We start from the raw sequence: 24,670 nt of genomic DNA, 5'->3' as shown, positions 1-24,670 counted from the left end.
CAGAAAAGTTTCCGAGTCAATAAAGTTCCTATATATAATAGGTTAATGATTCAATACAACAACCAATACTTCATTGAATTTATTATCCAAAATCAAAAGAAATAGATAAAAATTGCCATAGTATTGAAACATTTTAAAATTACTAATCAACTTATCTTTTAAATGAGTTTCGATAAATTTTATGGAGTAAAACACCCGTGGTTTAAAAAATTGACTTCCAAAAGAAAAAGCACCTTAAAAATAATAAATAATGCACTTATATATGAATTTATCCTCAGTCTATCTTCCCCATCCACATGTTTATAAATGTTGCCTTCCATAAATTAGTAATGACATTTTCTATAAATTAGTAATGACATTTTAACGTATTTCGCCTAACGAGACATAAAATATCGCTTTAATCCAAAATAAAATACTTGCTTCGTTCAAATTTTACACATTTTGAACAACGGTCCGCTTGTTATAAGCATAAAAAGGGGGAAAAAAGCACGATAGTGTTGAAAGTAACTCATTATGAGTAAGAATGGTAATGACAATTTTATTTTTTACTATTTACTTTGATATTACATACACCTAATCAGGAAGCATAGAAATTTCTACACACCCAATTCGTATTTTACTAACAAAGTTATGATAGCTGCTTCTAAAACTGAAGGTGATTTGAGCTTCCAGTCGCAAATCTGATCGTGAGCCTGTAATAAGTGTTGGCTGGCGATGACGCAAAATGCTGGGGGACAAGTTTTAACTATGTAAGAAACATATTTATGTATGCAACTTGTGGTACCCGCACGACTTTGCCCGTAGTATAAAATCAAAAGATCATTTAGTTTGCCTTTATAGTTACAAATAATGGATGATGAATTTCTCGCCAATTGGCTATATTCATTCGCTCTTCCCATGTTAAGATTCCACGTCATGATAATTTCGTAATTTACTCATCCATCTTAAAACAATTTTGCTCCGGAAAATGTTCTGAAAAATGGAATATAAAAAGAACAAAATCGAATTTTCGAAAAATCGCTTCGAGGTGCACACTCCCATGCTACAAACTAACTTTGTACCAAATTTCATGAAAATCGGCCGAACAGTCTAGGTGCTATGCGCGTCACAGAGATCCAGACAGAAATCCGGATAGAAATACTGACAGACTTTCAGCTTTATTATTAGTAGAGATCAAGCAAAAAAGGAACCTGATTTCAAATCAGGTTACTTACAGCATTATTTGAATCTACTGTAGAGATACATTTTAGTTACTTCACTGTCTAGACAGACAAGTAAATACAGAAATTCTGATTAAACACAGTGAATGGTAATGACATTTTAGTACTTATATTAAACTTCAACATGAATAGTATTATTTATCAATAGTCTATATATTTGGATAAAAATGAAACAACGTTTAAAAGCACAGAAAAGATAAAAACTTTATAAAAACGCAGACATGTTTCGGAGGCAATAGCCTCCTTCCTCAGTGCGAAATGTACAAATGGATGAATCAAGGTCAGTGGGAAAGTTTAAATTGCGTAACCGGAAAAACATTGACCAATCAGCTATCAGCGAGTGCTGAGGCAAAATATGACGTATTCTAACATGTAAGATTGAATAAGATTGGAGAAAAATGCGGAACAGCAAAAGACTCATTGCAAAGATTATTTAAATTTTTATGAATGTAAAAGGAGTCCTTTTCAGATTTAAGGTTTTCTTAATTTTCCAGGAGTAGGCTAGGAGCTATAGGTTCTTTTCTTTTTTTGTTTTGGTAGAGGCTGAAGACCTTTGATACATGGATATTTTTGATGTTTATATTTAAATGTAGGTGTGGACGAAAAGCCATCAGATGTGGACAACATGCCATACACAACCCTACTATACACCAATGGACCTGGTTACAATCATCAATTCCCGGGCGGAAGGGAGAATCTTACTGGAATTAACAGTGGTAAGTAGAAAAATATGAAAAATTAGTATTAAATTCACGAACGATATCGAATACAGTTGATTTCTACTAATGCCATTTTGTTTCCGTTCACTAGCCATAAACCACATTAAAAAAATAAATAAAAAACTTTTTTCCCTGATTAGTTTTTAGTAATCTTGTTGTAGAAAATAATCATAACTGTTTATGTGTGAATGAAGGTTACTGAAAGTTTTTGACGTTAAAACATATAGTAACGGAGTAACAAAGTTGCATTAAGTTTATATGTAGAGAGTTTTCCCTATAAACGATGGCACTATAGTCAAGTTGAAGTGTATACTACTATAGTCAAGTTGAACTGTATACAGTGAAACCTGTAAAGTTGACCACCCTTGTTGGTTGACCACCTGTCTAAGTTGACCACCGTTTTCAGGCACAGAACTAGATCTATAGCATATAATTCAACCTCTATAAGTTGACCACCTGTTTAAGTTGACCACTAAAGTGGTGCACCGTAAGTGATCAACTTACACAGGTTTCACTGTACTAGGTATAATTCTTATATTCTCTAATTTTTTTTCTTCTGGACAGCCGACAAGAACTACATTCAACAGGCAGCGATTCCCCGTCGCTGGGCTTCCCATGGAGGTGAGGACGTACCCGTGTATGCCCAAGGTCCAATGGCTCACCTATTTCGTGGAGTCTTCGAACAAACTTATGTACCCCATGCTCTTGCATTCGCTGCCTGCATCGGACCCACAAGAGACGGTTGCGACAGGAGGAGACAACTGTCCACATATCACAGACAACTGGTAGAATGTCCTTCACCTCGTACAGAAAAAAGCAGTTCAGATGTTCTTCATTTAAGAAGCTCTTGGCCATTTTTCTTCTGGTGGTCATGGACTTGGTTCTCTCTAGTGTTTTGTCTCAGGACGACATGACATTAAGACAGTTCTCTAGAAAACGGCGAGATGTCGTTGATATCAAGGAATCTTTTATACATTATGGGCATGTTGCCGTAAATCAAACTTGTCTCATTTTTCAGTAAGACAGCTCAATTGCACAGATGTGTAAAAACATCTGAAAGCGGTTTCATCTGTAAATAAAAAGACTGAAGATTAAAATATGCGTTTCGGGGAAAAGCTTGTCGGATGGGAAACTGTCTGGCAGACGAAATAGATGTGTGATGTTAATTGTTGAACTGGACATCTTAATGGAAAAGCAATTCAAAAAAATAATGTAGTTAGATCATATCGATAACTCAGAAATCTATTAGATCAAAACGAGCTCTATTTTCGAAACAGTGTTGAACTTTTCAAAGATTTTCCTAAAAGACGATGCAGTAGTGGTTTTTTCTACGAAAAATTTCTTGAATTTAAGTGTACACTAATCACAAAATGCAGGGAAATTGGTATGAAATTAGCTTACGATTTTAAGTATGTTTAATGTAACTTCAAGTTAGTTTTTTGGTTAATTATGAAGTCTCTAAGAATTGTTGTGAGAATCTTAAAGTGGATGTCGAACCATTAAGGTACAATCAGAAGAAGTGCTATACTGATCAACAACATACATGTCCTGTAAGGGACTCGAGTTCGACTTAATTAAGGTCTAAAACTTGTGTTCTCAAGCCTATACGCTGTGGATTTGGCATTAAACTTTATGGTTCAAAACTTTTAGAAACTCGATGCTAAATATCACAAACGGAAGCACTTTCGGGGATTTAAAAGAAATTGTGAAAAATACATAATGATTGAATAAAAACACTCAATTAAATCAATTTTAAATTATCTATCACTTAACATACTTTTGTTAATACAGTAAAGACAATCTTTACAAACTGAAGAATATCCTTATAAAATTAAAGCTATGTTGAACTACATATCCAAGGCTGTCCACAACAATCTGTGCAGATTATGTCAATAGGATAAGAACATTTCACGAGAAACTAGTTTAGTATTTTAAAAAATGTTTAGGAGTGATTTCAATTTTTTAAAGTCATGTACATTTATTTCATTTCTTTTTCTTTTGCAATCTTGGGGGTATTGAAGTTTATATTTTCTATTATATTTTCTACTCTTAGAATCATCTATGCAAGTTTTTATTCCGTAATTAAGAAGTGAATGACAAAAATTGTGATATATTATGCTTCTTTTTAAATGCACCACTTGTTTTATGAAAGAAACATAGCGTCCAAGCTATCGTATCAGGTTCGTTCTGAAAAAGCTGTCCCGTCCAGAGAATTACTTTTGTTAGAACGCAAAAGTAGCTGTCGAAAATATAGCTGCTTTTTGAATGGTGCGTTATGAAATATTCAAAACTTTTCGAAGTTTCCAACCCAAAATAATAACAGAAAAAGTAAAACAGCAAATCGTAAACTTTTCAATGTACAAAAGTTTCATTTTCAAGATAGGATAATTCTCACTTTTGGACACATTTAATATCTTTTCAACTCAGGAGTATCTAGAACTTGATATTATGTTTATTCCTTAAATATAGAGTTTAATAATGTCTTAATTTCATCATGAACACAAGTTAGTTTTTTTTTTAGTATCAAATAATCCTTTTCCAGAGGTGGATTTCTTTTGTAACGAAAAGACCAATCTGCAATATCCATCGCAAAATGTTTCTCTACAAAATCAAATATTATATCACAAACTAGCTGCGTTGCCCGGCTTTGCACGGTGCACCTCGAAAATAATAGTTATGTCTAGTGACGCGTGTTCAACAATCAGGCTTGAAGCAAAAAAAAAAAAATCAGAAAAATTTTGCGGTAGATTGCGAGAAAATAACCAAAAAGTAAACATTTAAAACCCCCGATTGCAGGAAAAGCCTCAAAACAAAAATAAAAATTTTTTTTTGTTTATATTCGAGAAAACAAATGGCAACTAATCCTTCATTTAACGATTTTCTTCACCTACAACTACAAATTTTAATAAAAGCATTGTTACGGAAAGTTGAGATAAACCACTGAATAATAATTTGAATGGAGGAAAGCCTTCGAAAAATAGGGATTTGATTTTGAAATCTAAGAGTCATAATTAATAGTTTTTAAATGATATCTCCGCTAATTATTATCGGAGGATTATGTTAAATAGCCAAACATGAAGACGGGAAGATTACGAATCCATCGATACCTGACTCGATGGTCATTGGCTTTCGGGAGAAGTTACTTGGACATACATAGATACATACGCTCAGTTTTTAATTATATAAGACAGAACAAAGTTAATTTTATTAAGGCAAAAAATATCATTCAAAATTGTAAGGACTGTTATACTTCAAATTACAATACTCTTCACAGCTGTGTAATTATTACACAAGTTGCATTATTACTTATTACTGGGCAATCTGAAGTTAAATCAAGTTTCAAAAGTACAAGTTACCTGTTTTTGAACAAGTATAGGGTAAGACAAGTATATGGTTTTAAAAACACTTTTTAGTTGAAGACGTGATCAAGAAAACCTTCGAAAACCTGTATTATTTGAAAAGTTTAAAAATCTCAAAAATCCATTAATCTACGCTTGCTGAAGTTCCGCTTAGAACTTAATTTGTTACCTATATTAACAATTAACTTATTGTTCATCCTTCGTTTTTGGTAACGATTAAAAAGGCTTACCCCACCAACCAATGACGAGGCAAGTATAATAAAAGCTAATAAAAAAAATAAATTGTAACTTTTTTTTCTCATATTGCATGGAACAACCTTGAAAAGAAAAAAATGTAATTGATTCATCATAGATATGTTAACACCTGGAATTAGTGAATCTTTCATTTCTTCGATCGATGGCTTTCGGAACACTCGGATAATGAAGCGAACCAGTTTTTACTGTTACTTTTTATCGTGTAAATATTTCAACATTCAATTTTGTATTAATGTCTTGTTTTTTATTAGTTTATGTAAATTTCATTGTTAAGTTTTTAAAATTTGATTGTGTTCTACTTTTCATTGCACAATGTACATTTTACATTTCACTGTTGATGTTGTTAAATATTGCATGTTATATTATTCAGAAAATAAAATCTTTTTTTTTCTTATTATTGAATTTTTAATTTGATATTTAAAAAAATTAAATTTACGGCATCTATAACTATTTGGGTGCTTTAAGGTTCAAAGTCGCAAAATTCATCACGCATACATTTACCATTGCTATATTCTCCCGGGAAACTAAACTAAAGGCCTTGGCGACTTTCAAAACAAAAATCGTTCAGAAGTGAAGCCACACTGAATTATCCTATAAACTATGATCAATAAGTTCTCCGGAGCTTAAGATTTATTACTGACTCCCAAGATTTTACTATTTTTGCCGATCTCTGTATATATGTATATGAAGCAGAACCTCGTCTATCCGGCTGTCGCTTATCCGGATTTTCTGTTTGTTCGGATACATATTTCTAGATTGTAAAAATAAAGTTTATTCACTTAAATAATACTTTTTAATTATGATATCAAAAACTTTTCATTTTGATTAAATGAACAACTCCCGCTTAGGTCGTAAAATAAATTATAGTTATTAAACAAACAACATAGCGTAGTTGGAACGTCAGTCCGACACCACTGCAGCTGAGCCATAAATGATAAAGTGTTTGTTAGAAATGATTACACCCAAACCTGTTTCTGTGTGATTTTTTTTTTCTTTTTTTTTGTGCGATTTTTTTTTGTGAGGTATATGAACATTGCAATTTGATTGGGACTCAATTGACGTAATTTTTATGAAACGGACAAAGTTATCTTGGGGACGAAGTTATGTTTAAAACGAACGTTTTTTTTAATGCGATTTTTTATGTGGTCCCTTTTCACCGCACAAAAACAGGTTTGGGTGTATATGCAATTTAGTTAAAAACCATTGCTTTTGCTGCAATAAATCATAGGTCTGCTTACTGTCCAACCACGGATTGCATGGAATTTTCAAGCGTCCAGATAAGACGAATCTATGTGAATAAGAGGGAAAAGTAAAAATTTGATGCGCGTATTCCGCTCATTTGAATGAGACTCTGCTTCTGCAAAAGCTGAAATCGGTAAAAAATCATAGACTTGTCCATTTCCGGCTGTAAAACGGATGTTTGTCTTTCCATACAATCCGTGGTCAGACAGTATTTAGGAATGCATTTTGTTTGTTACCCATATACTCGGACTATCCAAATTATCGCTTATCCAGATTGCCTTTGATCCCAGTTAGTCCGGATAAACGAGGTTGTAATGTAATAAAGCATGGTTAGTTTGCGGAAATTATAGGAATTGATAAACAAAATTCTAATGCATCGGACATGATTTGTATTTTTTCATTTTGGTGCGAATGACTCACAGGCACATGATGTATAGTGGGGCTCTGTTTAGTTCGACTCCGACTTTTGCAACGTTTACGTCTGTTTCGGGTAGTAAGGAAGAGTAATTGGCGCTAATTTGAGTTGGGAAACTTTCCTAAAAGTTTCTCAAAAATATTCCAAATCAAATTTTTGCCAATGTTTACCTCTGTTTCATGCAATAGAGAAAGATAATTCGAGGTTGGGTAACTTTCGTAGTAGTTTTGCAAAAATATTTCGAATCAATTGCGCCAATAAAGTTTCTCTCAATCAGGCGGTGACAATAGTGTGGTGTAGAAAAAAGGCACTGGCCTCTTGCGCCAAATTTAAAGTTCAAACCAGAGCCAAACAGCTCCTGAAAATTAGTGAAAAATAGACAAACTGTACGAAAACCACTCTCCCTTCTTGATATTTTGAATATCTTGAGAATGGGATCCACACACTTTTTCATATTACTGAGCTAAATAAAACTCACGAGAGCATCAAGGAAAAAAATTAAAAAGTTAAAAAACGAAGAATAACGCTAGTTGTTGGAGAAGCTACTTGTGGGAGACTTTTGAATTCAGTGGTGAATCTTTTTCACAATACCCATATTTTATAGTTAAATGATTTGTAAAACTTTTTGAGCTTTTAAAAAAAGGGGGGAAAAGTCGTACTGATTTGAGTTTATCATTGCACTAGCCATAAATTCGTAACCTAGCACCTTTGTTTCAGTAACTGGTATAAATCAACAATTAACAAATTAGCTTATGAGCCAGCGGAACCTAATCGATTAGCACAATACAATACATATGCATGCATTTTCGGTCTCTCAAAATAATAAACAGCCCCATAATTTGAAGACTTTCGTTGAGTCATATGAGTATTCGGAAAGGAGAGAATTCATTGTATAGCATTTCGAAACAGAATGTATCATTTGTAGTAACCCCGTACTATACTTTTTAGTGTCACTTCCTACTTCTATGTTCTTCTTTCTTTTACTTACTTTCATGGAAAAAGTAGGATAAATGAGCAAAAAAAAAAAGAAAAATTAATTTGAATTTTGACATCTTGAATTCAAATTATGTTTTTCGCAATCACGAGTGTATGTAGGCGTGTGTGTTTGTGTGTGGGGATATGTGTTTGTGTGTAGGGGTTATGTGTATGTAGGCATGTGTGTTTGTGTCCGAGTGCTGGCATAAGTGTGTGGGTAGTTTTGTGTATGAATGTGTGTGTGGGGGGGGGGGTGTATATGTATGTGTGTGTAGGCATATGTGTTTGTGTCTGTGTGCACGCATGAATGTGTGGGTAGTTGTGTGTATGTGTATGTTTTTGTGTGTGTTTGTGTGGGTGTCTGTATGTATGCGTGTGTGTAAGTGTTTGTATGTGTGTATGTGTGTGTAGGTGTATGTATGTGTTTGTGCGTGTGTGTAGGTGTATGTATGTGTTTGTGCGTGTGTGTAGTTGTGTATGTATGCGCGTGTGTGTAGGACATGGATGCAACCTGGAGACGGCTTTCGCTGTAGGAGCAGCATCGTGAGGAGCCCGTCGACGGTGATGGTGCGGAGGGTGGCGGTAGGAAAAATCAAAAGACGCCAAAAACAGTCAAATGAGAACAATAAGCAATCGTGATTGCTCAAAAAAAGGCAAAATGGCAGCAAAAAAGAAAGAGACAGTCAGAAGCAAAGGGATGTCTGGAAACTTGCAAGTTTTGAGTAAAACGCGTTTAAAGATAATGTCCTAGGTAGGCTTTCATTTATTTTTTTCTAAATCGTGCTGTACAGTGGCACCTACCAGGGCTACAAGTACTATATCTTGCCCCAAGACAGAGGAAAGGTTCCCTTACTATTTGTACTGGTCATCTCCAAATTTTTAGTTTTGACGCTTGCATCCCTTTGCTTCTCACTGCCTCATATGAAACTTCGTTTTCGTACTTTTTGAAAGCTAAGTACGGACGCTTAAACTCGCTTAGTAAGTTCGAACTAAGCTCATTCAGTTAAAAAAAAAGACCTTTTTGACAAGTATGAAAATAAAATGCGTGCAAAATCTTTTTGCTCCCAAGTTTAGAAATTAATGTAAAAACTTTGTTTAAAATTAAAAACAAAGAACAAACGAATTTCAAAATATTTTCATTTCTTTTTTTGCATCTACAGCCCAGAATAATTCAAAAATATAAATTTAGACAAATAATATGCATTTCATTTCCCTCCTCTCATAATTCATTCTGCAAAAAAGGGAGGGACAACTTTTGATTATCACGTATTAATACAACGATGGAGAAAAAGCAAGTATTGGGGAGCGGAAACAAAGCCTTTATGAAAAAAAAAAAAAGAAAAGAAGAAGCATTCGAAATATACAACTGTTCCGGTACACAAACTATACGTTTTTCATTAATGTAATGTTTTTTCCCTTTTGATAATAAATGAATTTAAAAATAACTAGAAATGAAAACAGTAATTTTAATGTACAAAACAAGTTTTTCCTTCGGAATTAATACGGAAAAAAAGAAACCTTCTTTGTTAAATACTAACTGCAAAATTTTTAACACAAAAAAAGTTCAATACATTTGCTTAAAAGAGCTTTCAAGTACCTAATTAAACTACAAAGTGAAAAAGAAACACTATTCATATCAAACTCTTTAGTATTCCAGAAAAAAAGTTATCATTTCAAACTATCCCGCATAAAAAAAATAAAAAAAAATAAAATTAAAAAAAAAAGCCATTGGTAAAATGCGCAATTCACGTAGATGATTTTTTACCGCGAAGCTGCACTCTCTTTAACATAATTATGTTTCACATTAGATCCCGACTTTTTAGTGAATGCAACTCAAGAGTTAAAGAAAAAGTTTTTGAAACAGAAAAAAAAGTGAGTTTTAGTTGCCGGTACAACGTCAATTTCGAGCATTCTTCGAATTAACTAAATGTATTCATTATTTAGTGCAGATCTTGCTTTACGCTGCTGTTTCCTTTCGTTACTGGGATGTTAAGTGTATCCTTAAAAAAGTGTTTTAAAATTGCTGTTGCCATTTAAAAGAAACAATTAATCAAATTGATGTTTGTGTTGGGAAAAAATTAAAACAACCTTTCAATGGGGTTGTTTCCTTCAGTCAAAAGTAGAACTTTTAGTCACTGAAATTGATACAATAAGCAAAAACAAATAACACGAACCCAGAAAATTCTTTCATTTTGCCCAACAGTTATATTTTAATTAATTTTTTAAACTGTCCGATTTTTCATACAAGGCGTGGTCTTGATGACGTCACAAATGATGCTTTTTGGCGCATCTTTGTACCGCGTTTTCCCGTTATGATAATCAAGGAGCGAATTAAAATTGCGCTCTACGCTTGCTATCAACCATATCGTTGCCAATACACGTGAGTAAAGATGAGAATTAAATATTTTGCTCTGTTAATGGCAACACAGAATGATATTTCATCATTTGTGATGTCATCGGCAAGAAATGTAAACAATAAAAGATCACCGATTTAAGTATTTTTTTTAATATTAAACTTAAACAAATTATTTAAAAATGGTTAGATCCTATGTTTTTAAGCATGTTCTTTCAGAAAAAAATACTTTTAAAATATTGGAAACGACCCCATTGCAACAGAGAGAAGACGGTTCTGTTAGTCACAGCGCGCAAAAAGGAGAGAGGGTTTTGGGGTTAACGCCCCCCCCCCCCCCCGTCCCCACACCCCAGGTCCCTTTTGGCTTTAACATATATTGCGACTATAAAACGGTAGTTTGTGTTCACGTGAAGGCTCTAATGAACTACCCTCACCTAGAAGGCTAATTCTGGCTGATCTAGTGCTTTAGCAGTAATGAAATATTTAGTAAAATTGGGTGCCGGAATTTGTTTATTATTTTGATTGTTTAATTGATGATTTCTTTTTTTCATGTTTGCAGTTTTGTTTCGCTCAAAATCGTTTTGATTTGTAGATTTTCCTTACCAAAAGTTATGAGATTACTTCTCCAGCAGATTCCGGTAAACTGTGGTGTTAAAGCAAAATGAGGCGGCTGATTACCTGGCAAAATTGGACTTCTATTCTTTTGATATCTAACTCAAGACTCCCTTTTATTAATTCCAAATATTTGATAAAGAATGTCTTTAAAGATTCTTTCCACGAGGAACTCAAAAATAGCATTCAGAATAAACCATGGCTTAAACAGATTCTTAATGTCCCTCTGTGGCCTGAGATGAAGTTTGCTGCCACGTTTCGTCTGGTTTCTAGCCACGAATGCCTAAGAAAACATCTATTTCTCTTCGAAGTGGTTTCTGATCCGTTTTGCACTTTATGCGATCTTCAGGAAGAAACGGACTTGTTTCACCTGTCTAGATAGATGCCTTGCCATTCTCAGGCATCGATATGGGCGCGTTATTCTACTGCTCGTTCTCATTTAGAGATTTATTATTATCTATGTATTATCTTCTCTATCTCATTGATTTCCAACTATCTCTCAATGTGGCATTGGAAATTTAAAAAAAAAAAATGAACATCAACATTTTAAGACAAGGAAGTCGGCCATCAAGGTATGACGGATGAAAATTGCGTCTACATTTGAACGAAGCCATTGCCTGTTTGGTGATATTTTGATAGTCGAAATTTTAACCCTAACTCCAGTAGATGAACCCTAAACTCCAGTAGATAGCGTTAATTATTGACCACTTTTTCGTTTCTTCATTTCCCTTAAATGAGTCTTACCCAGTGATGTTCCCATCAATTTTTCTGAGGGTATACTCCCGGAAATCCATTACGCATAATATATGCATGCGATCATTTACATGATCTGTCTTAATATGAAAATTTTTGAAGTTTGAGGGTATACGCTATGTTTGTAATAAAATTTTTGAGAGTATATGGAGTACAATACTCTATGGTCTTAAAAGTACCCACTGGTCTTACCAGTAAAACATTTAAGTTACCGGATCGAGTTCCGCCTTGTCACAATAAAGTCTTTCCCTGCATGTTAAACATTACCAAACAATATAATCAAATTATCATGCCGTGACGCGAGTTTCGTTGTTAAAACTCGCGGATTACTGTCCAACCACGGATTGCATGGAGTTTTCAAATGTCCAGATAAGAGGAAACTATCTGAATGAGGGGGAAAAGTAAAAATTTGATGCCGGTATTCCGCTCATTTGAATGAGACTCGGCTTCTGCAAAAGCTGGCATTGCTAAAAAATAATAGATTCGTCCATTTCCGGCTGTAAAAAAGAAGTTTGTCTTTCCATACAATCCGTGGTCAGACAGTATTCGATCATCGGCTATTATATATATGAGGATATGTTCGAAAATTTCACAAAATATTCTCTACACTCATGGCACTTCCTCCAAAGTAAAAAAAAAAAGACTAACCATAACTAAGACACAACATTAACAGTTACTTGTGTACTTGCATCGCATAGCCCTTATCTATATTACAGGAGCCTCACGAACTACAGGGTCTTTCAAAGTGTATGGGACAAAAAGAAAGCACTGCCTCGTTTATTCGGCCTCCGTTTATCCGGATTTCCGGTTCATCCAAATCAAATTTGTACAGTTAAGAAAAAATATGTTTTCTTCAATCTTATACAATTGAAAACTGAGCGTATGTACCTATGTATCTATATCCAATCTTCGTCTCCCGAACGACAGTGAATTGACCATCGAATCAGGTATCGATGAATTCGTAATCTTCCCGTCTTTCCGTTTGACTATTTAACATACTCCTCCGATAACAAGTAGCGGATATATCAATTAAAAACTATTAATTATGACTCTTAGATTTCGACATAAAATCCCTATTTTTCGAAGACTTTCCTTCATTCAAATTATTATTCAATGATTCATCTAAACTTTTCGCAACAATGCTTTTATTAAAATTTATAGTGTGAAGCATAGACTAATAAGACTAATAAACACATTCTGCAACTAAAACGAAAAACAATTCTTTGCAATTTGAAATATTTCGCCAAATAAACAAAAAATACAATCCATTACATTAACAGTAGTAGCTTTAAAATGTAAACAAATGATCACGCCATTGTTTATAGCCAAATTCACCAAGCCACCACGTTACTGTAATCTAACTGATCAGTGAGCGAAGCCAACTCTGACCGATTAGCGGTCCGATCTTTTGAATGAAGACTTTTAAAACTTCATATATTGCCTAATTTGTTCTTTCCACCAAAGATAAAGATCTTCCACTGCACTGACCTTTTGTATACAGCATTACTCATATTGTAATTTATCTGGACGATAATAAAATTTGTTTCTTCTTTAAATTCCATCATCTTTTCCTTTAATAATGCATTGATTGGTTTTATAATCCTTAAAGTATTCTTGACATTGGTGCCAAAACTCAGATGGATTTGAGACGAGAAACAAATGTTGCTAGGTACGATACTTTCTGATCATTTAGTTAGGAAAACCTAAAGCGCCGATCCGGTCACATGGTTCAACTACGACGACAGAACACACGTTTTGCGTGAACCTTCCAGTACTTTACTTTAAAATATATCACGGGACCTAAAATCGTTGCTTTCAAGAAATGAAGGCTTCACTCTCTCTACCTCACGTTTTTTCTATTCACAATTGACATATCATTGTAGGAAATTTCATTACAAAAAGCAGAGCTGGCTTTCTTATTGCCCTTTGGCAACGGGTTAAATATTTACTTCAGTTCTCGCTCAACAATAGGTTAAAATAAATATTGATCATTTGGGAGATATAACCATCAAATGTTCAAACTAATTAATTAATTAACAAAAACGTTTCCGATTTGATGGATATATATATATATATATATATATATATATATATATATATATATATATATATATATATATATATATATATATATATATATATATATATATATAAACCATGCTTGACACAGAACTTAATTACACACAACAAATTTGATCGAAATCGGTCCAGCCGTTTAAAAGCCTTATGGTTACAAGCGTCCACACAGAAGATATATATATATATATATATATATATATATATATATATATTAAGATTTTAATAAATAAATAGTATCTCATGAAGTTGTTTAAACTTTTTTTTTCATTTATTTAAAGTTAAAAAAATATTTTTTTAGTTATTTTTTAAATTTATATCACTGGAAAAGAGTCTCAAAATATTGTTGTTCTCAAAGAAAATTCTAGACTGTTATCTCAATGCAACTCTAATGATAATATTTTGACGATAAATCCAATGGGCAAGCAAAATGCAACCATATGCACACAGACTGTTTTTTCTTCCCACTCTTTCCTGAATTTTCTTTTGTTGCATATAATTTGATTGTTTTGCGACTCAATTAGCTCAAAATCACGTCAGAAACAACTCCGAAGGGACGCTATTGGTAAGTAATAAAATAAGTATAAACGGTTTCCAATAAATGATCAATTACGACAACGAAATGGAACTTGGAAATAAAATAAACATTATTTCAAATATATTCGCTCACTAAGTAGCTTAATAATAGTACATTGTTCACAAAAATAATAAGAGTTATTCATTTTTTCAAGAACAAAAGCGATGCGACGTGTTCGGAGCAAAGTTTGTCGTTTTTCTCGATAATTCTTTGTCGTATGTCTTTTAGAACAAATGCCCTTTTCCGATACGAAATGACAGGGTTGAGTTAGCAGTTGGCTGTCGGAATGATATAGCATTATCACAAGAAGATGGAGAGTCATTAAGCTTTTAATATATGGTTGTAAAATGAAATGAAGTGAAGAGATGTACATCATATTTTCGGCTTTAATGGTAATGGTCGGTGGACTGCTATTTTGATGACAAGAACATGATGTATGGAAGATGGAAGGAAAGATATAAATGTAAAAGGGTAGAAACGTTTGCAGAACATAAAGGTTATTTGTGGTAAATAGAATATAATCATTTTTATCAATACATATTACAATGTAAAAATAAAATGAAAAACTTAGTCACTAAAATTTGGAAATTATATAGCATAAGAAACAGCACCATTCATAGTGAAAAATATTCAATGCATGATATACAGTATACCCTCGATACCTCAAACTTCGATATCTCGAAAGCTTGATAAGACGAAATATGATTTTTTCCCTTGATTTTGCGCATTTATCAAATGTTATTTTTCATTCTTATGTCGAAGAGTTTTTAATCAAAACCTTGTTACGTCGAATATCTTTCGAAGTGAAATGTAATTTTTCTGGAAAAACTAGTATTTTTCATCGAAGCAACTCGAGGAATGTTTCCAAAAAATTCTCACACCCTTCATAATTTCTCTCATGGTTTAGGAATGACTCGGAGAAGCTTAGTTACTTCCACTTTCATTCTAGAGTCCGGGGGTGTCTGGAAATATAAGTACTAAGAAGCCCAAAAAACCTACCTAAAACTTTTTGCCCTCTTCTCACGCCCTTTTGTTGGACAGTTTTGACTCTATTTGCACCTCTGTAAAAAGAGGAGATGAACGGAAAACCCCTTTAGAGACACAGTGAATGGTACAATCCTTAGTCCAAATTCTTTTGTTCCGTTGGGTGCTTGAAACCGATCTTCAACTTTTTGGTAATCCAAGTCTTTGATAAGTTTAGTCATGGTAAATCACTTCTAATTGTTACTTTGTTACAGGACGTCTTTTATTACTATTTTTTCTCTATTATTTTTGACTCATTTTAAAAATTAAAATTTTTATTATCATATTAAGACTTCTTTTCAACTTTCATTGCATGTTTCCACTTATTTTTAACTTTCATGACTAATTTTTAGCATATCATTTTATTATAACCTTGTTATCTCGAAAACTCCATGTCTCGATTTTTTACCGTCCCTTCGACTTTGGGATATCTAGAGTATATATAATTGAAACTTTTCATGTTACCTAACATTTCAAGTATATTTTGAATGAATCATTGGAATAAAGAATTTTTAAAACATTTGTTCTTTTAAAAGAAAACAATTCCGAATGTAGTAAGTTCTCTTGCACTATTTGTACAAATTAGAGATGGACAATGGCGTTCGTTTAAATGATCCGTTCATTAGAGGATCGTTCTTCTTTTGATCCGTTCATTTAACTCGTTCATTTGAACGTTTTTTTGCACTTTAAAAAAAGTTGCAGACATACTCACACATTTGAAATGTCACATTTGATCAGTTATATTCTTTGAAGGAAAAATAATTAAAATGATCTAAAAGTACGAACATATTCCCATTAAAAATGAATAGATTTTTAAAAATTCAGTTTTCGATTTATGAAGCAATTACACTGTTAAAAATTTTCCGGAAAATTTACGGTAATTGTTACTGGCATCCATGTTGCCAGTAACTATTACCGTAAAAATCAAATGTTACTGTAAAATTTTACGGTTTCCTCGGTAGACCACAGCAACCAATTGGCGCTGAGATCGCTTACTTTTCAGGTATAAATTACCGTAGAAATCAGCGATGCGTTAAGTCCGCCAGTTTACAGTAACAATTACCAGAAAATCTTCCTGAATTTTTAACAGTGTATAGTTCATTTTGTAAGATGTTTCTCAGTTGACGAATGATAAGATATGTTTTCCATTTCAAAAATCAAAGGTTCCATTTCAGCATGTCAAAAAAATAAGTTAAATTTTTCCAGCTACAACACTGCATATATGATTATATCATATCATATAACAGCACCAATAGACCATTTATAATGAAAAAGGTAACAAAAAATATATCCCTAGCTCAGCCGGAGTACCGGATAACTTAATTTAAAAAGAAAGACCCACCTAAAAATATTAGGGAGCTTCAAAATTATTCCACAGAATCGATGAGAACAGAAAAAAAAGAACCCTGACACTTTGTAAATGAGGAAAAAAAGACAGTAATAACACTAGTCAACAGCAAGAATGCATCCGGCTCAAAAATAGCTATTTCCCAAGTATTTTGCTTCGATTAACACGAAAATCACCCTAAAAAAGTGAGATTAGCTCTAATTTTCAAGACACCAGAGCCAACTAGGATACTGAATTCTCACTAATGCTTTTTTCCCCTGTCAGAAAGAAACACCCCCATGTGACTGACTGTCAGCTAAACTTCGACCCCAGGTTGGGATAAAAAATCTCACTACAAGAAAACCGAAATGGACTTCAAAAAAATTAAATTCTTGGAAGAGAAATGTCCAAAATCAGCCTCTTGTTGATCAACCCATTTCTGCTTCCACCCATGATCATTCTTCTGGGAATAATGAAGAATTTCGTGAAAGCTGTGAACAGAGACCATTTTCCAATACCTTAGAGCAAAATTTCGAAGATATATTGGAGCGAAGATTAATGAGGGGATTTTTACAGCCCTTCAAATGCGTGCAATAATGAAAATCACTTTTTTTGAAAAAAAAAAAAAATTATAATGAGAGGAAAAAACACCAGAAGTCTTTAAGGGTATATTACAAGCATTTTTATTCCGATAAATAGCAGAGTTTATGCACGCAGTGCCACTGCCTGGTGTAGTTAGAGACTGAGAGATAACTAGCATATTAAGTTAAAATATATTTATTCTTATACTCAAGAATTAACGTAAAATAAAAGTATTTACAGAACATGTTAAACAGACAAAATCAACAAATAGAATCACCCACACGTGGATACAGTCGACTGCTTAAATACCTTCTTAAGCTACGCAAATTTGCATACGGTTAAACAAATAAAACAGTTAATACATTAAGACAGAATAAAATTTAAATTCCAACGATTTTTAACTAGCAAGGAAGACGAGAACTAAAAACAGTTGGTCAAACAATCCCTACGGAAATTTTGTGACCATTAATGATATGTTTCTGAAACTATCTTTTGTTCACTTTTTCCAGGATATTTTGTTTAAAAACTAAAGCTATGAGCAGAGAGCACGAAGAAAGGTTTTACCAAGATATCTTTACAATGGAACGCAGATATCAGGGACATTGGGCAAAAAGCAATCGAAAATGAAGCCTTTACAGCAATAAGCCAAAAGCAACCACTGTTTGCCGAAAAATAAGCATTGTTTAACATAACAGCACCTATTTAATAAGATTTATTGCACAGGATTTTTTCCCCTTTTTAACATTACATTAAAATCAATGTATGACTGCTGTGCATCTTTCTCCAGTGGGCTTTTATGTATCTTGAAAACAAGAGCTAAAAAAACTAAGTCCATTACCATATTTGTTTGTCTCGACAGAAAATTAGTAGGAATTGACTATTTAAAACCAGGATGCAGACAAAAAGCTGTTTTTTGTTGACTAGTGTAATCAGTAAAAAATAAAGCCACATCAATATAGATGGTAGTTAATAGGGATGTTATAGAAGAAAAAAGGTTTGCGAAAAAAGTGATAAACGGTGTTTACGGTGTTTTTAGAAATAATTTAGGCGACAGAAAGCGTGAGAAGGGTTTTAGCAGGTGCATGGGACAAGCAGTGGCTTGTCCAAGCATTTTGTTAGTATCCCCCTATGAGTTACACAAAATATTACTAATGGATACATTGGAAAATTACAAATGATCCGCAACGGTTAAAGAAAAATGACGAATAAAGCAGAGAGTAAAAAGGTTCGAATGAATAAGTTGTACTGCACTGAGAAAAAGGAAATTTGATATTGATTGATAGTTAAAAATTTAAAGATTAATGTATTTTTTTTTATTGCGATTTTGTCACAAATGCATCAATATAATGTTTCAAACTGCTTACCGTTCAAAAGAACTGTCGTTCGTTTTTTAAGTGAACGAACGGATCCGTTCATTTTAATTACTCGTTCTTTTTGACCCGTTCGTTCATGAACGACACATCCCTAGCACAAATCTAAAAGCTTTTTTTGTGAAGGAAAATTTATCCAAATTAAAAACAGTGTTCTGTTTAAAAATCTTAAATTTTTACAAACTTGTGTAATTGTCTACTGAAGACAACTTTTTCTTAAAGCCATTATGATTGTTAAATTGTTTTTTTTTTTTTTTTTTTTTTTTTTCAAAATTTCTCCAACAAAACGATATGAGTTTTACGCGTAGGAAGTTTTTCCTTTTAGCCATTATTTTTCTTTTACGCAAGACAATAAAGTCATGTTCTTTGTATTCAGTTCCATATCACAAATGTAATTTCTGCTAAATAGCAGATACTCTGCAAATAAACCTGCACAATTTGATACTTTGTTTCTGAAAAACTGATCTTAATATGTGAATGTGCACTATGACGTGTTCTGAATATGCTCCGTCAGAAGAAAAATGGTTCAAAAGTGTTCCGAATGTGTTCTGGATACTGAACCTCGTGTGCCAACACACGAGACCTGACATTAGATGGTTCGTCAACACATTTGAAAGCATATTTGGTCACATTTGGGCACACTTGTGAAATCATTGCTTTCTTTGCTGCAACGTAGATGGCTAGATAAAGATTGGTTGGTTCTACTACATACTGTTTGCATTCACTATTTAAAAAAATGCTGTTATTTTTACTGCAAATTGTGTTGCATTTTTTCAATCCCCTCACTCATAAACTTATCTGAAAGAACTTTGTGCTACGAAATTGTAATGCATTTCATCACGTGTGCGAAACACTGTGAAGCTACGCAGAAAGTATTAGTAATCACAATTTTCATCTGTAACTGTTTTGGTCTAGTTTGGAATATTTTTAATGCAAGTTACTTATTTCCATTACTATTCATTACATTATGCTTAAGCATTTGAAAATTAACTTAGCACTTGCAGATCGTTGAGCTCCATATTTTGTGTACATTATGTGTACATTAAGCACTTGTACATCTCTGAGCATTCACACTTTGTTTTTAATAAACTTTTATCCATGATACTGTTTAAGTTGTAGAAGTATCTAAATTACTAAATAAAAAATATATATACAATTGCAATCCTGATGTTTGCACATCGATTGTGCTTGGAACAAGGATCCTTAACCATTATTATTATTTGTAACGCTTTATAAGTTTATGAAATTTGAGTCTCACAATTTAAATTTAACACAAATGTATAGTAAAGCAAAAAAATGATGTTTGAATTTCTAATCTCAGCTCGAAATGCAAAAAGTGTTCAAAAACTGTTTACTTATTTGCAGTGTAGTTAAACTACTAATTACATACTTATCGATGATACGTGCTTTTTTTTTTTTTTTTTTGCATTTTTTACATTATATCGACCGTTTCTCGCTTTTTTAGGGAATATTATTTTTTTTAGGTTTTTTTTTTTTTTTTTTGGATTTTTTAAACATTGCTTTTTTATTTTATAGAACCCCTTAGAATTTCGGAAGATGACTTTTTTTAAGTATTTTTCGTATAAAAAAGACGTTGGCTTTCATACTTTCAAACAAACTTCGGGAATTTTTTAATTGGAGAAATGGCGAAATTGGAAATAGTAGAAGAAAATTCAGCATGGAAAACTTGGTGTAATACATAATTTATTTCTTTTATAGCATATTAAAATAACAACCATGATGTAATGTTTCTAGTTTTCTTTCATTTGACGTTTACCTGAAGAAAATAAAACATTGAATGTGTCCTCATCACGTTCTCTCAATATTTGGCCCAAAAAAACTCTCCTCCGTGTCTTGATTCTATTGATCGAGCACAAACAATGATTCTTTACATTGTTGATTTTAACGTCTAGATTTGGAACTAAAGCTGTCAGAATACGAAAAATGTGATAAAAAATGATAGAATTCAAGTTTTATTTGATTTTAAGTTTCTAAGATTACCAATATACAGAGATATCGGGAATGTTTTTCTTTTTTCTCAAAGCGGTAAAATACTCCAGAACATTTTCAGAAGGAGTGAACTTGATTTTGTAAGACAGAAATACACACAATTCACACATTTTTAGACGATGTATATAGTATTCACAAATATAAATTCTATAAATTTTTTGAGATTTAAGTGTTCTATTTGATAACCCTTAATCTAAACTATCTTTCGACACCGTAATTTCCAGGATAATTTTTAGACGATGTATATTGTATTCACAAAAATAAATTCTATAAAATTTTTGAATTTTAAGTGATCTATTTGATAACCCTTAACATAAACTATATTTCGACACCGTAATGTCCAGGATAATTTTTAGACGATGTATATAGTATTCACAAAAATAAATTCTATAAAATTTTTGAGATTTAAGTGTTCTATTTGATAACCCTTAACCTAAACTATCTTTCGACACCGTAATTTCCAGGATAATTTTTAGACGATGTATATAGTATTCACAAAAATAAATTCTATAAAATTTTTGAGATTTAAGTGTTCTATTTGATAACCCTTAATCTAAACTATCTTTCGACACCGTAATTTCCAGGATAATTTTTAGACGATGTATATTGTATTCACAAAAATAAATTCTATAAAATTTTTGAGTTTTAAGTGATCTATTTGATAACCCTTAACATAAACTATATTTCGACACCGTAATTTCCAGGATAATTTTTAGACGATGTAATATTGTATTCACAAAAATAAATTCTATAATTTTTTTGAGTTTTAAGTGTTCTATTTGATAACCTTTAACCTAAACTATCTTTCGACACCGTAATTCCCAGGATAATAATGCTTTTGAAGTGTCAGAAGAGGTATTCTATTCCATTCCTCCTGAACACTTTTCTCCAGAGTCCTGGATAATGCAAATTTTAAGAGTCCGAAAGTACAAAAATCCATAGATGATACATCGGAAGATTTAGTAGGGGTATCAAGAGAAGGGTATGGCCTTGTAACCGCTTTTTTGTTCCAATTATTTTGGGAAATTTACAGTGGATTTTGAAGTGGACTGATAGTTTTGTCTTAATGGATCTTCACAGATTGATGGCACTGTGGGTAAAGCGATGGAATTTCATTCGGAAAAATTGGTGATAAAATGTGTCCCTGATAGTATTTGGAGTTAATTTTGACATTTTTCCCCACTCTCTTTATTTTTAATTTTCCACTATATGAAAAACTAGCAACAATCATGAACTCTTTAGAAAAACTTTCTTTTGACTCTTTGGACCATATACTTATTTTTTCTCCCCTTTTAGGCTAATAAATGACTCTTTTTTTTTTTGCTCAATCATTTAAATGCATCCATGATTCACCTATTGTGACAATGTTTTATCATTTCCTTTGGGTATGTGTTTCTTGTATGGAATGGGGTCGTTTCCAAAATTTTAGAAGTATTTTTTCTGAAAGAGCATGTTTAAAAACATTTGTGTAATATTTTTAAAAAAAATACTTAAATCGGCGAGCTTTCATTGTTTATGCTTCTGTCCGATGACATCACAAATGATGAAATACCATTCTCTGTAGCCAACACAGAGCAAAATATTTAATTCGCATCTTTACTCACGTGTATTGGAAACGATATGGTTGACAGCAAGCGTAGAACGCTATTTTAACTCGCTCCTTGATTACCATAACGCGGAAACGCGGAAGAAAAATGCGCCAAAATGCAGCATTTGTGATGTCAACAAGACCACGCCTCGTTGGAAAAATCAGACATTTAAAAAAATTAAAAAATAACTGTTGGGAAAATAAAAGTATTTTCTGGGTCCATGTTTTTTTTTTTTTTTTTTGCTTATTCTATCACTTTCAGTGACAAAAAGTACTACTTTTGACTGAAGGAAACAACCCCATTCTGCAACTGTCCTACGTTCCGCAATATGCTTTGAAGAAAGACGATACACATTGCGTTTTTTCACTTTCCTAAGATTTAAATCAATGTTTATCATTTTGTTAACAGTGGACACCGAGCATTTTAAAGATTTTGCAACTGTCTTTTGACGAGAGGGATTTTCTTTTAACATTAAACAACGTACCATCGCAGTAGTCGAAGGGGTCTGTTTTTTCCTTGGATACTTGGTTGGAATTTTGGTCCCACTTAAGGCTCCAATTTGACGTTTTTTTTTCTTTATTAATGACAATATTACCTATCGACGCTTTAGATATCACGAAACCATGACCCTTACATTGTTTTTGGATAACAGAATATAAATATTTCTCTTTGGAAAGAGCATAATGGGGGTGTTTCCTTCAGTCAAAAGTAGTACTTTTTGTCACTGAAATTGATAGAATAAGCAGGAAAAAAAAAAAAAAAAAACATGAACAAAGAAAATACTTTCACTTTCCCGACAGTTATTTTTTAATTAATTTTTCAAAATGTCCGATTCTTCAAACAAGGCGTGGTCTTGCTGACGTCGAAAATAATGCTCTTTAGCGCATCTTTCTATCGCGTTTCCACGTTATGATAATCAAGAATCGAATTTAAATTGCGATCTACGCTTGCTATCAATCATATCGTTGCCAATATACGTGAGTAAAGATGTGAATTAAATATTTTGCTCTGTAAATGGCAACACTGAATGGCGTCTCATCATTTGTGATGTCATCGGCAGAAGCGTAAATAATGAAAGCGCACCGATTTAAGTAATTTTTTAAAAATATTAAACTTAAACAAATTATTTAAAAAATGATCAGATTCTGTGTTTTCTTTCAGAAAAAAATACTTCTAAAATTTGGAAAAACGACCCTATTAGAGCCTTCGAACTACTGTTTCGTTAAAAACGCCACTTTGAATAAAAACAAATCAAACTTTTAAAAACATAATACAATGGTAATTATTTTTTTACAGCAACCGATTTTTTAATCCGCCGAATCAAAATCGTCTAAAAAATATTAGATGCTCTTAGATCGAACAGCCTCTGTATACGAAAAATGGAACAGTGATCAACAGTACAAAATACTGATGCTCAGATGGGAAATGGGAGGAGGGAGTAACAATGTGAACCTGTTTGATTTTTTATCTTAAAAATTTGGACTATGGGTCATTCATGCGAAATGAGCAAATCAGCTGTGGCTGACATGTCACAGATTTCAATGAAAATTTTTATTTGGGTAAACCATGCATATCCGTGAGGGTATGCAAAGTATGGAAGTTTAAAAACGGTTTGTTGCTTTGTTATTGAAATTAGAAGTTGATGCTTAGGCTAAGCCTAAATTTTCAGAGTTCATGGCGGACAGTTTGTGACTCAATAACTCCATAAGTTATAAACGTACACTTGAAAAATAAATATCTCCATATTCTATAAACAAATCTCTATTGGGAAATAGCAAAGTAAAATTTATTAGGATCTTCTTTTGAATCTGAGATATTAACTAAGATTGAAATTTTGCCAATTTACTTCAGATTTCAATTCACTCTTCCAGCTCTTTCAATGAAAAAATAACAGTAAAAATGATTCAGATTGAAAAACTATCTATAACTGACTATCTGCTCTAATTTCATAATTGTTTATGAATTTCTTGATAACGAAATCGTACTTTAAAAAATCCAAAATTTCCGAAAATTTCATTTTTTTCCTCTATTTTAGATGTTTTTTTGAAAATTAGGGAATGCTCTAAATTTACTCAATTTTTTTTACGTAACACATTGAAGTGTCTTTTAGATGCTACTAAATTTTAATCATTGGCATCAGCGTATTTCTGTTGCTAGAGTAACTTGAACAAAGGTAAAATTTCATTAGTTACTTCTTATTATTGTAAGTTTAG

General features: G+C 32.6%; 1 protein-coding gene across 1 annotated transcript in view; it reads left to right on the top strand.

Moving 5' to 3' along the window:
- The window catches only part of LOC129219939 (alkaline phosphatase-like), a 111,230-nt gene extending 108,377 nt beyond the window's left edge, over positions 1–2,853 (top strand). Inside the window, exons 8-9 of the mRNA XM_054854254.1 lie at positions 1,814–1,936; positions 2,504–2,853. Coding sequence (XP_054710229.1) covers positions 1,814–1,936; positions 2,504–2,853 — 473 coding nt within the window. The remainder of the gene's footprint in view (positions 1–1,813; positions 1,937–2,503) is intronic.
- The last annotated feature ends 21,817 nt before the right edge of the window (positions 2,854–24,670 follow it).

This window comes from Uloborus diversus, chromosome 4 (genome assembly GCF_026930045.1).
Source record: "Uloborus diversus isolate 005 chromosome 4, Udiv.v.3.1, whole genome shotgun sequence".
Taxonomy (NCBI): domain Eukaryota; kingdom Metazoa; phylum Arthropoda; class Arachnida; order Araneae; family Uloboridae; genus Uloborus; species Uloborus diversus.
Note: the sequence above shows the minus strand (reverse complement) of the source record. Positions and strands in the feature narration are given on the sequence as shown.